The sequence below is a fragment of the Cydia pomonella genome, chromosome 3 (assembly GCF_033807575.1).
Source record: "Cydia pomonella isolate Wapato2018A chromosome 3, ilCydPomo1, whole genome shotgun sequence".
In the NCBI taxonomy this organism is placed as follows: domain Eukaryota; kingdom Metazoa; phylum Arthropoda; class Insecta; order Lepidoptera; family Tortricidae; genus Cydia; species Cydia pomonella.
This window is the reverse complement of record NC_084705.1, coordinates 11,172,516-11,188,681: the sequence shown is the minus strand read 5'-3', so window position 1 is coordinate 11,188,681 and position 16,166 is coordinate 11,172,516. Positions and strand designations below refer to the sequence as shown.

At 37.2% G+C, this 16,166-nt stretch overlaps 1 protein-coding gene across 3 annotated transcripts in view; it reads left to right on the top strand.

Moving 5' to 3' along the window:
- LOC133516056 (tachykinin-like peptides receptor 86C) overlaps nucleotides 1–13,076 on the top strand; it is a 74,625-nt gene extending 61,549 nt beyond the window's left edge. For all 3 annotated transcript variants that reach the window (XM_061848773.1, XM_061848772.1, XM_061848771.1), the window contains exons 10-11: nucleotides 2,507–2,599; nucleotides 10,863–13,076. In XM_061848773.1, coding sequence (XP_061704757.1) covers nucleotides 2,507–2,553 — 47 coding nt within the window. In that variant the 3' untranslated portion in view covers nucleotides 2,554–2,599; nucleotides 10,863–13,076. The remainder of the gene's footprint in view (nucleotides 1–2,506; nucleotides 2,600–10,862) is intronic.
- Nucleotides 13,077–16,166: the final 3,090 nt, after the last annotated feature.

The following is a 16,166-nucleotide window of genomic DNA, read 5'->3' as shown; positions in this document are numbered from 1 at the left end:
TGCTCTAGGTTAAAAATCCAGGGAGGAATCAGTCGAGAGCGTTTGTATGGAAAAATCGCAACTAGGAATTCCTCTTAATAGAGACGCCACGAGTATTTTTTGACTCAGTTAAACAACGTTGCATACAATACTTTTTCTACGACCAAGCACTTACTTAGAAATAAAATTGTAAATTAAACAAATATTTTTCATTTCATCTCTCGCGATTTTGAAGGCAGAACATTTTTAGTGACTTCTTGGGCCTTCTTGGGCTGATATTTCTTCAGGCGTAGACACTAACCATCCATTTTAACTTGAAAGACACACTGTTATTTCACACAAAAGTTAAGATTTTATTCGACAACCACAATAACCACATTCAAGAAGTAACAAAGAATTTAATAGGGTACGGGCGGGAAAATGAATGAATAAAATTAAAAAAAAAAAACTTCTATGGTTCACTTATTTGTCAAAGATGACATTTAAAATAAGGTTGGCAACAATGTATTTCATACAATATTCTTTAAGTGGTCATTACACGAAGTATCGAAAAGTGCCAAAAAGACACTGCGTGTATGCACAAACGCGTTTTTGGGGAATAAACTAAAGACTTGTCTTGACAACTATAAGGTAGGGTTTTAAAGGTGTCTGCACGACCCTTTAAATGACAAATAAAAGTACGGGAGTAGAAAAAATATTTAATGTAAAATATAAAATAAAAACTGTACGGGTAATTTATTTCCCCGTAGTAGTCGTTAAGAGTTTTATGTAATGCTTCGGTTGTAAGCGCTATACAAGATGTAACAAAAATAGTGGGAATTTGTTTAAGGGCATATTCGGTATCGTGTTCTGATATGTAGAACAAAAATTGTTTTGACCCGAAAAATGTTTGGTCTTTGTTTGGGCTTGAACGACTTGACTCATAGAAAATGTTTTTTTTTTTTCGCATGAAAATTTTTACCTTTTACTTTTTCCTAATCATAACACGATACCGAATATGTCCTTAAATGGATCTCCACTATTTTTGTTACAACTTGTAGATGGACTCGTATCTTCGACGGTCACGGCTCTAAACTCAAATTCGTCCATATATATAGCAAACTCCTAGCCTTTTCAATAATGTAATATTCTTGCGTCGATATTGTTCATTTTCATACACCCATCAAACAATGTTAGTAACAAATCCTATCAACGCGTGAACAAAGTTTGTATGAGCTGATTTGATGGACTATTCAACCCACTCCACTAACACGATTAAATAAAGTCGTCTGCAAGAGGTATTAATTTTATTAGCTTCCTTTTTTAATATACGGATTTCATGGGAATTTTTTATGTATACATTTCAGCATAAAATATAAACCATTACGATTTAATGTATTATTAGCACCGCGCATAAAACACAATCTGTCATTTTTTCGTAGGTAGATAAAGGAGCATTTCGTAATACGAGCTTGACAGTAAATCATTTCCGTCGTTCAATTTTTTATGGGCAAGTAAATAAACTTACGTTTCGAGAATTTTTCCCTGATGAAAGTGTCGTATTTTGTGCCATGTGTATTTAGTCGCATTTTTTCTTCTGTAGGTACTACTTAATTACTTTTTTCTACTCGTCGACTGTAATAGTTGAATTAAGATTTCGTATAGGTACCAAACTGTAATTGGGTACTTTTCATGTATGGCCTCCCAACTCAACTATAATATTCATTTCGAAACGGTTTAGTCAACTATAATGAAATGGACCAATCACAGCTCGCCGCGGTCAAGAGGACGAAACAAAACGATAGTTCAAATTAATTATTTATTTTAGGTTGTATAATAGAAACTGTTGCTTCATAAGTCATAAACGCACATGTGACACCCTTAATATAGCAACATCCATAGACTACGAAAACCGCTTACCATTGCTTGTTAGTCTCCATAGGCTACGGTGGCCAAAATTGAGAAAAAAACCTGTCTAAAAATTGAATTTAGCAAGGAGCAAGTACCAGGGCCTCATGAGCCGGGTGCCGGGTCCGCGGTCCGGGCGGCCGGGGCGCGTACGAGTATCATACTTGTACGCGCTTCCTACTACCAGTTATCTTCATAATGAAGGTATTGCGGCTACTCGCGTATCTTAAATAGCTGTATACTTTTGGCTTCTTTACCTGTATGATTTTATTAGTTTAAAGTATTATTTTTATTCACTCGTAGAAAAAGTATTGTATACAATAGTGATATAATAATCAAGCTTTCGACTGAAAGCTCTCTATTATATCACGATTGTATAAAATACTATTAACTACCTTTAAATTGTTTTGTGTTTTTATTTAGCAAGGCCTGAATCTTCTTTTGTATATATCTAGTTAGAACAACAACACAACATCGTACCTACCCTATGTCTCAAGCGTTTTAATAAAATAGGTACACGTTCAAAACCTTAACTATATATCGGATATTATATTAATTTAACATTTTACCTCTTAAAACGTTGTGTTTCTTGTACCAATGTGATTTTCTCGTGGGATCATTTATGCAAGCTTTGTTACAGTCAGCCAGAGGCACTTTCGCGAAGCTTCATTCTTCAGCCGCGTATGACACTCGCCCCGACGGAGCAACCTGTCCCGGTCGGTTACTCCACACGGTACGTATGTCATTATTTGCCTTTTTAACAGCTTTTGTGGAACCTTGTATTTCGTTATTTAACATTGTTTTATTTGAAAATTACAAATTACGTTGCAAAGTGCATAGTTTATGATAAGTCAACAATTAAAAAGTTAAGAACATTGCAATCTTGAATTGCGTGATCATAATGTGTCCTTTCACATAAGGTAAAATTTAAAACGATCCTATAATGGTCGACAAAAAAAAAACAACAATTATAATGTAAGCTTTTATGGTTTACTGTTTTCTTTCAGTAGTTATCTACTAAGTTCTACTCAACTCAAAACATGTTTCTGTGCTGTAAAATAAAAATCCACAAAAGCTTTCAAAAAGAGGGGTCTTACTAATTGGGACGTAGCAGTCTTCACAAGGTTCGGAAACGGGTTAGGTACATTTCTAAACCGGTATCATGTACTTCGCGCAAAACCTTTTATTCTTTATTTCATTGTAGTCATGTTCATAATACAGTAAGGTGTTACAAGCATAAACGGTAGGTAGATGACACCCTGTAAGGGCACACAATATTATTGTCTTTAAGACTTTGTCAAGCAACATTTTCTTAATTCTTTAATGTCGCTTTCGCTCGAAAAACCCTTATTTTAAACCGGATTTTATGAGAACAGTTCTTGTAAAATTAACCGGTTTAGAGCAAATAACACCGGTTTCGTCTATGTTTACGTGGCACACCAACAGGCCGGCCGGCCGTTTCATCGCTCGTCGATTAAACCGGTTTTTTTAGGTTAAAATAAACTTCTTAAAACGTTCCTGTTCTTATAAAAATTTGGAGGCTTGAAGTAAACCGTAAAAATAAGATATTTACTGGTATTTTATAAACCGATTCCAGTCTTCGGTTTGCATGATAATATTGATAATTTTAAACAAACAATAATAAAATAAAAGATTGGACACAAGTCCATTGGTGTAATTGGACTGTTTAAAAAGTTAGGAAGATTTTTTTACGATCCGTGTACATACGCGGTGTTTTTTTAAACTCTATTAACTTTGGGGTATGGCTAAGAAAATTTAAGGACACTAAATGCATTTTTGCACACACGGACATTATATTTAAATCCACCGAACAATTGAAAACTATGTATGACATATCAAAGATATTTCGAATATCGATCGTCTGAGCAAATGTATAAACTCTTACTTAGCACTAATCAATATGTAAACAGGCCCTAAGGCTCGTAGGGGCCTGAAAATGGATCATTGATTATCTCCAAAATGAAGTTAATTAGAATACCGATTTCTTTGACAAAGTTATTAAACTTAAGCTCAGGAATGCACCCTAGAAATTAACAGATTTAAAAAAAAAAACACTGTGTATTTTTATTTTAAACTGTAACGCAGCCAAGGGGACTTGAATGTCTTGAATATTGCGCTGCTGACGCAAAACGAATAATTTAGTGGTGTCATTGTCGTTTCCTCATTGTGCCCTAAGACAAAGTAAAGTAGTTGAGCCCAGAGAAACCTGCAAAAAGTTACTATGCGGCTTGGAAAATTCTGCTCCATTTCATTATAAACGATAAATAAGTTGTTGGGATAAGTACGGATCTGGGATACGTCTGGATAATTCAGTTATCTATAAAACTAAGCGTTATCTTTGATCAAGTCACACATTTTCTAACACCGCTTTTTTGGCATCCATATCACACTTAGTTGCAAAAATGTTATGTGCCGAGTTGTTTTATCAACCCTCATTTACTTAGAAGAAAGCCATTGCTTAAAATGCTTTTATAAAATGTTTGAGTACCATTGTTCTCAAACATTTCATAGATTCTTTTTACACGCTTTTGTACACTTCCATTTGTCTCTATCTGTGTGTATACAATTTTCTACGTTACAAAATGAGTAGCTCAATTGAATACAATCCAGTATTTTTACTCTTATAGAGGATGTTTATGTCAAAGTTTAGTAAAACGTCCCACTTTGTCGATTCTACATTCCGTGGCAGATTAGTGAAAAACTGACGAAACTTAACGAAAATCGGTATTTGGCAAGAATTGATACAACTGACCAACTCTAAAGAATCTGTGACCATTGCGACGCTTAATTGCTCGATTCAAACACCCTTTTTGGGCTTTTAAAGTTTAGTGCCTAAGGTCCCAGTATGTTGATAACTAAAAACATAACGATATATTTTTAGACAAATTATTAGCCCAAACTAATTCTAGTTGTTCTATAAGCTAACCGTCGTCGATCAATCGATCAATTGATGATCGATAATCGATCGTTCTTTCGTTTAGGGGTTCAAACGATTGATTATCGTCTAGTTGTTTTTTGTATTTGAACAGTTACTTTATTACCCATCGATTATCGAGCGATATATCGAGCATAAATAAAACAGACTAAGCATCGATTGAAAAATATCGAATCTCTCGAATATTGGTACAAAATCGATAATACTAAAATAAACGAATAATTATTATTTACTACGATCATCGCAGCAGATGCAGACGATTAATTGATTTCGACAGATGTTCCGAATAATATTCGACTGTTGTATTATTAACCGATCAATTATCTTTCAACCCTTACTGACGATCGATAGTCCTTTAAAATAAAATAAAAAATTAATTAGACTGTTTTTTACTCAGCGACATATTCCGATAATCGAGTAAAAAATGCCGATACTTGCCCAACCCTACTATTTCTGTTGGCGTTATTATATATATTTATATCACTAATTCAGAAAAAAAGTTCCGTAGACAAAATGGAAAAAACACAAGGCTTGGTAGCCTATTTTAGATTTAAGCTAGTTATAGTAACACCACTGTATATATCCATGATGATTTTCGATTTTGTCAAAGTAGACGAATCCACGAATTGCTGTTCCTGCCGAGGCATATAATAGTGCTTTTCTCCAAACATGCGAGGAAATCTGGTAAAATAATCATAATTTAAACATGAACCAGCACTCAAATCAAAATGGTGTAAATAGTCCAGATATTTGATATTTATTAAGCCCTGCAATTGTGACAAGAATAGTTACAGTGATACCCTACCAGGGCTACCGCTGCCAGTGATGGCTCAGGGGTTACTATGCAGGTACCTAGGTTTTAATATTTACCTAAATAAAACAATGGATTGTTTTATTCTAGTTAAATTCAGTAGTATAGGTACCTACTAACAGGTAAAAAGTACTCAAGTGCAAATGCCTTAACCTTTACATTTATTTAGCTATGACATCTTCATGTTTAAGTTGAATATATATGTAGCAGATCTGCTCCTAAGCATACCAAAGGTTAAGAATGCGAGCGCTCGCCTTTCGCGTCCACCTTTTACTAAGCATACAAACCTTTATTTTAATTCAATCTACTTATTGATATATTTTTCGATTGTACCTACCTAAATATGTCTAATTAGCTTTTGAAGGTTGCATAAAGGAGCATTTGTATTGCATTTTATCGTGATATATCTTTAATATTGAATTCCAACCGAGAAATCTGATAATATATTAAAATCCAGCTACCTGCGGAAGCAATGATTTGATTCAAACATTATTTTCTCCAGCATAGTCCGATTGCAAATAGGTATTTTTTGATCTCGTTTATCGTATTGATTGACATCGTTTTTACTCCAGTTTAAATTGTCCCTCTCATAATAATCTTCTTCTTCCTTGCCTTATCCCTTCATTTGGGGTCGGCTCTCCTCGTCCTTAGGCGCCAGGACCACCTGTCCTGGGTTGTCTCTGTGTTCAGCTGTGCCCGTTCCAGATCTTTGGTTACGGTTGTCCACCACGTAGCAAGCGGGCGCCCTCCTCCTCTTCTCTCTTCCGGGATAGCCAAGGCCTTTTTGACTGGGTACTCTTCGTCCCTTCTCATAACATGGCCAAACCAACGCATTCGTCTCTCCACCAGCTTATCCCCTATGGGTGCAACTTTGAAGGAGCCTCTGACGTATTCGTTGCGTATCCTATCGAGCCTTGTTACGCCGGCCGACCATCGCAGTATTTTCATTTCGTTTACGTGCAGTATATTTTCGTGGGTCTTTTTCGCTGCCAGCCACTCAGAACCATATAGAATGGCTGGTCTAACCGCTGTTTTATATACTTTACCCTTAAGTTTGATTGGCATACTGTTGTCGCAGAGCACTCCTGACAGAGTTCTCCATCTTAGCCATGCTGCATTGACTCTATGAGTTACGTCCGAGTCTATTTTGGCGTCTTCCGACAATATTGATCCCAGATATTTAAACTGATTTACTTTGGGCAAGGGCTGGCCATCTATGAATATGCTGGTATTGGGTGTGGTCTGATTATTGAAACTGCATCTCATGTACTCGGTCTTACTGCGACTGATCCGGAGTCCATTGTTCTCGAGTGCTTGCTTCCATTGTTGGAGTGTGGCCTGTAGTTTGTTCGCACACTTATCTGCCAGAACAACATCATCCGCGTACAGCATGCACCATGGTATTGGGGATTGGATGTCCTTTGTGAGATAGTCCATTGATAGGTTAAACAGGTACGGGCTGAGGGCCGATCCCTGATGCACTCCAACGCCAACTTGGAACGGTTTGCTTAGTCCTGCTGCACTTCTCACCTGTGTGCTGATACCGTCATACATATCCTGCACTAGTTCGATATAGTGTTCCGGTATTCCTTGTGCTCTCATCGCCTGCCAGACAAGTTTTCGCGGTACTCTATCGAACGCTTTTTCCAGATCGATAAACACAATATGGAGGTCTTCTCTATTGGTTCGGTGTTTTTCTAAAAGTATTGTTAATGTTTGTATTGCATCTATTGAGGATTTTCCCGGCGAGAATCCACATTGATTGTCAGATATGGTTGTTAGTTCGACCAGACGGTTATTGAGTACGCGTTCCCAAATTTTAAGTGTATGGGATGTAAGCTTGACCCCTCTGTAATTTGCGCAACTACTTACATCCCCCTTATTCTTAAAAAAGGGTATCAGGTAGCTGTGGCGCCAAGCACTGGGAATTTTTCTGGACTTAAGTATGGCGTTAAATAGCTTTGTAAGCCACTCTACCGCTATTGGTCCCAGGAGCTTCCACAAATCTGCCGGTATGCTATCTGGTCCCACGGCCTTATGGTTTTTCATTTTCTTGAGTGCAGTTGTTACCTCTTTAATTCCAATGCTCATTAGTGGTCCGGCTACTCTTGCTGTGGCTTGCAAAGGTTGGCTCGGAAATTCTTCGTTCAGTAGGTGTTGGTAGTATTGGTGCCATCGGTTATTAATCTTCTCATTATCGGTTAGTAGGTGTCCATTATCATCTTTGATATATTTGTTTATTTTAATATCTAAGCCGGTTGTGTGTCGTTGCTTTGCTAGCTTAAAGATTTCCCGATCATTTGTAGCAGTTTCCAATCTTTTGTAGAAGTTTTCCTTAGCATCTGGTCTCTGCTTAGCTACTGTACGTTTGGCCAACTTTTTAGCGTCCTTATATAGCATGCGATCTTCGTCTGATCCTGAATTCTGCCATTGTTTGAAGCACTCTTTTTTGCTTCTCAGGGATTCTTTCACTTCTTTGTTCCACCATGTAGGGTCTTTGTCGATGTTTAGTTTCCCTTTAGATGTTCCCAAAATTTCTTCTGCTGCCTTCAGGCATTGATTCTCAAATCTAGACCACATGTCTTCCGCTGTAAAGTTGCTTTCATTTTCCATATCTTCGATCAATATGTCCTGCACCCTTTCTATCAGTTCGGTTCCCTGTTCAGTATTTAAGAGGTGCCATTTAATTTTTGGGGTTTTTATTGAAGTATATTTTAAGGGTTTAGGTAATCTTATACAACTGACCAAGATTCTATGTTGCGATGTCAGGGAGTCCCCCGGTATTACCTTACAATCTCTACATGTATTAAGTTGCTTTCTATTTGTCAGAATGAAATCAATTTGGGATTGCTTGTTTCCGCTCTTGTAGGTGATTAAACGCTCAGGTTTTTTGATAAAGAAAGTATTAACTATTGCCAGATTATGCCTTGTACAGAATTCCAAAATTTGTTCTCCATAACCAAATTGCTTGCTCCATAACCAAATCCTCCGTGTATGTCTTTGTGTGTAGTACTGCAGTCGCCGACATGTCCGTTTAGGTCTCCTGCAATGTACTTCATTTCCTCTGGCTCTATCGTATTAAGAAGATCATCAAACTCGTCCCAGAATGCTTTTTTCTCGGTACTAGTGCAACCTGATTGTGGCGCGTATGCCGAGATTATATTTAAGGGTGGTTGGTTGTCCATAGCTAGTTTGATTGCTATAAGTCTGTCGGTTCTTCTCTCTACGTGTATTATGCGCTGCTTGAGGTTTTCATCGAGCACGATGCCGACTCCGTTGCGTGTATTGGTCGATCCGTGGTAAAGAAGTTGGTATCCAAGGCCTAGGTCCCTTGACTTCGACCCCTTCCACCTGGTCTCCTGCAGACAGCATATGTTGACATTCCGTGCCTGCAGTATTTTCGCTAGCTCTTGACTTCTACCCGTGAGGGTGCCCAGATTCCACGTGGCCAGTCTTAGTCGATCTTGTATTCGGAATTGCGAATTTTTGATCTTGTCTTGTACGTCGCTTACGGGGGACGCCCTAGTATAATCTTCTTTGGTCGCATCTTTCGCATTTCCATCCCTGACGTCGCTTCCGGGGTACGCCCTAGCTGTATTCACATTCTTTGTATTGCCTTTTATCATGTTAGACGAGGAGAATTAAGGTTGATTTAGTTTTTACGGCCGGTTGTCACCTGACGCCAAGGTTGTATCTTACTATAAGTTGCGGGCGCTGCCGTTGACCCATCAAGAGGGCTCTTCCGCCACCAACCCTTCTGAGTGCTCCAGCCCAACCACCCAGCGCTGCACAGACCTCGCCTCGCCGAATACGTCAAAGAAGCCCTATGCAGGGGTTTGATAACGAAGTGTCCTTCTCCGGCCTGTTGGTCCGCGGGAGGTATTTGATTTCCCTCCTACCCTGCATATCTGCCGAGCATTCCCCTATCCGCCACCTGGGGACGCGTTCTCTAGGGGTGAGGCTCCCCCGAGAAGTCCCTCTCATAATAATAACAATTTCCAAATGCTTCAATAAACCGCGAGCGGCAATTTTAGTTGACGTACGAAGAGCGCGCTCATCGGAAAAAAATATGTTTCGGTTCGATGTACATTGCTGCTTTTCTTAGCGCAATACTGCTCTGTGAGTGTTGCCATACTTCAGTTTGCTTTACATTGCTACTGACAGACTTTGCTTGACAGACTATATTTCCTAAATTTATTTGCAAGAAGTTAATTTTAGTTGTCAAATTGCCTGCTAGATGTCGCTATACCATGTGTTGAAAATCCTAGATCGCGGTGTTAAGATTTTTCCGAGAAACATGACGTCTGGCCGGTACTAAACATTGTCAAGCTTTTATAACAGTTGTAGTTTGTACCTCTATTGAATTAATAACATTATTGTATAGTCAACAAGAGTGCTTTTCTTTTTGGGCCTTTTTACACCAGTTCATATGTATTCTCGACTTTTATGTTTATTTAGATTTCTATTGCTGTTTAAATTTTTTGTATTTAATCAGATTAAATTAATCTATTTGCAGACTACGCGTAAAAAGTATCTTCATATTCTAAAAGTTAAACAAAAAGACATATTGTCTCTTTATGTAAAATAATTAGACTATAGCAAGTATTACTGGCAGCGTCAATTTTATGTGTTTTTCATTTTCAATGCTTGAAAATGACATTGTCGTCAGTATATAAACTAAAAACATGAAAAACTATTCCAATTTTATGACAAATACGGAAAATGGCTGGCGCGTTATTTTTTTTACGCACGATTCCAATGCGCGCGCAAGGCAAAGGCGCGAACGAAATCGACAAACAGCCAATTAAAAAAATGCAAAAAGGTAATATTTTCGTATTTCTGTTCAATCGATGGAGATCAAATCGATAAAATGTTATGTTTATTCATTAATAGATAATTTAATCTATAAATTATGTTTGGTGTAATAAAACCTCTTTGAACTAATATTTGAAATCTAATAGTAGGTTAAAAAAAAATATTACTCGACCAAATTAAGAAGGCTCCATTTCCATGCATATTATTGGTAATCAGGTAACCTTCTTAACTCAGTCGGATAATATAATGAAAAAGCACGCGTGTTTAATATCTAGAATTATGAGCCAAAAATCGGTGGATTAAAAACGTCGTTTTGAGCAAGTGCATGTGTTGAAAAGATTTAATAAGTTTGTAAAATGTAAGCCCATGATTTAAAAAAAACTATAATACTGAATGGCGTGTTTGTGTCACCAGGGCTCTCAAAAGACACGGCAGTGGCCAGCCCGACCAACGGCAACATGGTGAGGATGAACCCAACCGGCGCGCGCGACGGTGACAGCGTCCGCGACGACCGCTTATAAAGACTTGCTGTTCATTGGGGCTGCTAGATTCTACATTCTCCGTTTTGCATAATTATATCGTGTTTCTAATTTTTAGTTTCACTGAGCGTTATACTTATCTGGGCTTGGTAAATTATGTAAATAATATAAAGAGCCTTGGACGCGTGACAAAAGGTACTACCCATCTTATCTTATTCAGATCTTCAATTCGCTTTCCTTATTCACATATTTGCATAATATGCCCGGATATTTCATTTATGTGGCTGGAATTTTCTGTCTATGAGTATCTTTTGTACAAGTAATAGTTGTCTATTACGTACTTATTAGTAATAGTTCTCATATGTATTAATTACTATATCCTATTGTACTACCCATCTTATCTTATTCAGATCTTCAATTCGCTTTCCTTATTCACATATTTGCATAATATGCCTGGATATTACATTTATGTGGCTGGAATTTTCTGTCTATGAGTATCTTTTGTACAAGTAATAGTTGTCTATTACGTACTCATTAGTAATACTTCTCATATGTATTAATTACTATATCCTATAGATATAGTAATTAATACATATGAGAAGTTTCCGCTATTACGTATTATTTACAAATCCTGATGGATTCTGTGATCAGTTCTACGATATTTCACTATGTCTAAGGAAATATTTAGACACGAGACACGATTCATTATGAAATGCGTGTTTGTGGCAGTATATTTGCTTGAACGTGAACTAGTTAATTACACCAAGCATACAGGAAACTCACAACACAAGAATTATACCGAAGTGGATTTCAGGCTGACATGAGATTTCATTTCAAAATGTAATTATTTTTACTTTTATGTAAAGTAAATACATATGAAGAACAGATAATTTGAAAGGAAAGTGTTATGATGTGTTTTCAAACGGTTAATATTTATTTGTTTAACACGGCAGCAATGTTTTTGTTTACTCCTCGTGTTGATTGAGACTCGAGGAAGCTAAAGATTTCAAAATTACCATGTGCGTAGCGAGAGGTTCAAAAAGAGGAATGTTGAATGTTTCGCGGGTGTGAAGCACGATATTTTTCACCACATCAATGCGAGGAAACTACTAACTGGAAAACATTATGCCATCAAAAACATAACTTGTAAAAAACAAAACAATTTTTTCTACCGTAAAAAGGTGTGAGATCCATGCAATACCAAGTCGGTTAATTTATTCAGTCCAACGATTGCTGACTTCTATATTTTGTTTTATATTAGTGATGAGATGGTATTAGAAGATTTTGTATTAATGTATAAGAATGGAACCTAGAGGCGTATTCTGATTGTAAAAACGGACTATGAATGTGATATCGTTTTTTATGGATACGATCTGTCAGTGTCAAAGTAAATTTTTTTTCAACAAAAAAGTCAATTTGACAATGACAGATGACATGTTACTACAATTAGGATACGCTTCCTACATCATTTTGTACCTTAAGGTGATCAATTGATCATATACATAGTTTTAAGTCATTAAGGTAGTTTTAAGTCACATAGGTACAGTCTGTCTCAAAAGTAGCTCATCAGACTACGCGTCAAAATTATCTACTCATACTATTCTCTAATAAATTAACAAAAAGCGATAGGTATATATGTAGAACATACTGTACTGTATACTGTGACAGATAGTTTTTAACGCAAACTGTAGAGATATATCCATATTTGTGACCGCGGTCGGCAAAACATCCCACTTTGTCGCTTGCCATAAGGACGCCTTGACAGGTTATTCGTAATATTCGTATAAAGATACAAGCAAATCTTGTCCTTGTGGCAATCGACAAAGCGGGACCTTTTTCTCGGCCGCGGTCATAGTTGTAAAAGCATTCCAGCGTGGCAAATACTTTTGGCGCGTTGTTTCATCTGCTACAATTGATGCTGATTGTACCCAAATTCTTAAATTACTTAGCATTAAGCTTTATAAATTGACGTTTTGAAATAAATTAATAAATGTATGTTTACCGTTAAAATAATTAGTGACACTCAAAACCCAAAGACAATATTTGTACTAACTAAAGGTTTTGTAGAATTCTCTACGATGTAACATGTATGTATTTGTAATTAATCTGTTTTATATAATGATTAGTTAGTAAGTAGTTACCTAAATATAATATAATATAATATATGTTTACGTAACATAATTTTATTATGCAATACATTGTTGTTCCATTTCCAGTATTTTTATTAAAAATTTACTTTGCTCAAGTTCTTGTTATAATTTATTTCAAGTTGTTAACCAATCGTAATTTTTATATTGATTTTCATACGTTATGAAAAATTCACACGAAGTCTACATTATATTTGCAAGGGCAGACTCTGACCAAAACATTAAAAGGTTAAACTAGGCTTGATAGGAAAAAATCACGAAAACATGTCTAATTTAAATTTATTTTCATTACTATGTCGTTACGCTGTACACCATTGCAGTATGAAGAAGAAGAATTGGCCACCACATCTATAGCAGATGATTGTTGCAGCGTCGGGTAAAATCAGGTGTTGCGGGGAGGTTGATTGCAACGTCTGCGATGACTGAAGAGTCCAATACCAGAGCGGCATCTTCTGCCACAGCAATCACAAACATGGCGAGAGTCCAAGGGAGGAGGTCTAGTACTATTCTCATAGTACCTTATTGCAGTATGATGTTAGTACAAAAATAGCTAGTGATATACAGGATGTTTATTTAGACAGCTCATATTGAGCAACTTTTACTATGGGACCAACGCCGAAATCCCAAAAAAAAAATTTAAGTACTCTCCCATAGAAAATGTCAAGGTCAGGCAGCCAAAATGTATTAAACAGCCAAATTTTTGTTCGCGATAGTAATGAAAATAAATTTAAAGTTGCTCGCAAGTTTGCGCCGTATCTTTTGTTCCTTTCTAATTTCAAAGCTGTACGCCCCCTCTTAATGATAGCCCATTTCAAAGGGTCACTCGTCATAAAATTACTGTGAAAACTAATTAGATTAATTTATCTCGGTCTTGAATTCTGAATCATGATGTCGGAAACGAAGCTACTTTATCAAGGGATAAGATATAGGAATTACCTAACTGGGTATTAAAATAACAATCGGAACTAAGGATGTTCTAAGGATGTTTCTTTGTATGTACATACATAAAATATCTGTTTTCGCGAAGTAGGTCTGTTTCCATCACCTTTTGTCATTTCATCAAAATTATCATTAGGTACATAAATATATTTAATGAATATTGTAGAACAATCGTCTTTGATATGTATTGCCGACAGTAATGCGGCTACTAAACGTCACTCATTTTATCAAGGAAATTGACAGATACAGCACCATAAGTTGCCATTCGAATGTGTCTTAAATAGAGTTCTAGCCGGTATCGCCGAATATTGCAGGTCGTTGCAATTGTTCATTTGTTTTGTTTTGAAGCAAAATGATTATTCAGTACATAATCCACATAGATATGGAATGAAAAACATGGATAAATATCTTAATCATAATCATCATCATCTCCTAGCCGTTTTCGACCACAGCGACTGCGTTCTACCGCTGAGAGCGTCGCTGGTGCGCTCTCAGGTGACTGATACAGCCAATTTTTGCAGCAAATGTGCGACCACACTCGTTGCAAGTCAGGACCCTTCCGACATAATTCTAAAGTATGGCCGCAGGTGGTCTGGCCTTCAGCGCGTCGCGCTTAGTGTCGAGTTCTGTGCGCTGCCTAGCTTCATACTGACACACCTGAATCTGCACAATATGCCTCCAACGTGGCCGGTCACTGGCTAGACTCTCCCACTTCGTTGGCTCTATATGAGCCCCGCAGTGTCAGGGTTGTGGCTGCCGATCTGGGAGTCTGGCTGCGAATGATGGCCGAGGATGTCTCATCCCCGAAATAAATCTAAGTAATTACTAATTCGAAATTGTCTTTATAATATGTTTTTAATTATTTGACGGCGGTAACAAACTAAAGAGATATTATAAAAACATTCACAACGCCTTTAATCTCGTGAAGGTAATGAGACAGCAGAATAATTGTATCACGCATTTCATTACATTCGTCTACCTAATACCAACGTTACATACGAAGCAAAACAAGATTAAATAGATGATTAAAAATATCAGAAAACTAATTGTTAGATGAAAGGCACTAGAAAAACCTATATTATAACATACGATAGGTATCTACGACACATACGATATCGAATACACAGATTCTCGTCCACAACTGCGTTTACTTAGCAAGGTCTCCAGACCTGCCGGGGTAGGACACACCGAACAGGAGGTTCATTCTGGTCGTAATAACAGGTTATTCTTTAATAAATATCTGTTGACAGTTGACACATCATAACCATACCACATCTAGATCAAATTCATAACCTGTTATTACTGTTATTAGAATCAGAATATGCTACCGGTTCTATGGTTGAATCCTCAACTTTTTTGTTGCGATTTCACATTGTCCGATCCAATATCGTAATTAAGATTCTACATCCACGTACTCAGGCCGTGGGGGCGCCGTCTTTAGTGGTTACGCACACTATAACAAACATTAAGCCTACACATAGGCACACAAACAAATATCAGTCCGATAGCTGGCGGGGGGGTTCCGTACGATATGGCTAAAATTATCGGAAACGCCTTTCCGATATGGGATGTCGAGAGGGGCCTATGGGAAAAACAACTGCAGGAGGTACTATATTGTATCAAGTCAACCATTTTTGTGTTATCTATAGTTTTTTAGTAATATTGATTTCTTAAATGAATAAATAAATACGGAAAAACACATATTTCTTATATTTAATTTCCATCCAACTCAAATATCGGATCGGGCAATATGTAAAAGCTCTTATTGTTATGACACTACCTTGACACGACCCGCAGTGCATCTAACGCAGAGACATGTCAAACGCTTCGCTTAACAGACAGATGAAGTGTGCGAAAGGGAAGCCATAGCCATCACGTATATGAAAATGCCATGAGTGCGAAAGAGGCAGACTACATATGAGAAAACGTGACCATTTTTAGGGTTCCGTAGTCAACTAGGAACCCTTATAGTTTTGCCATGTCCGTCTGTCTGTCTGTCTGTCTGTCTGTCTGTCTGTCCGAGGCTTTGCTCCGTGGTCGTTAGTGCTAGAAAGCTGAAATTCGGCATGGATATATAAATCAATAAAGCCGACAAAGTCGTACAATAAAATATAAAAATTTAATTTTTTTGAGGGTACCTCCCCTACACGTAA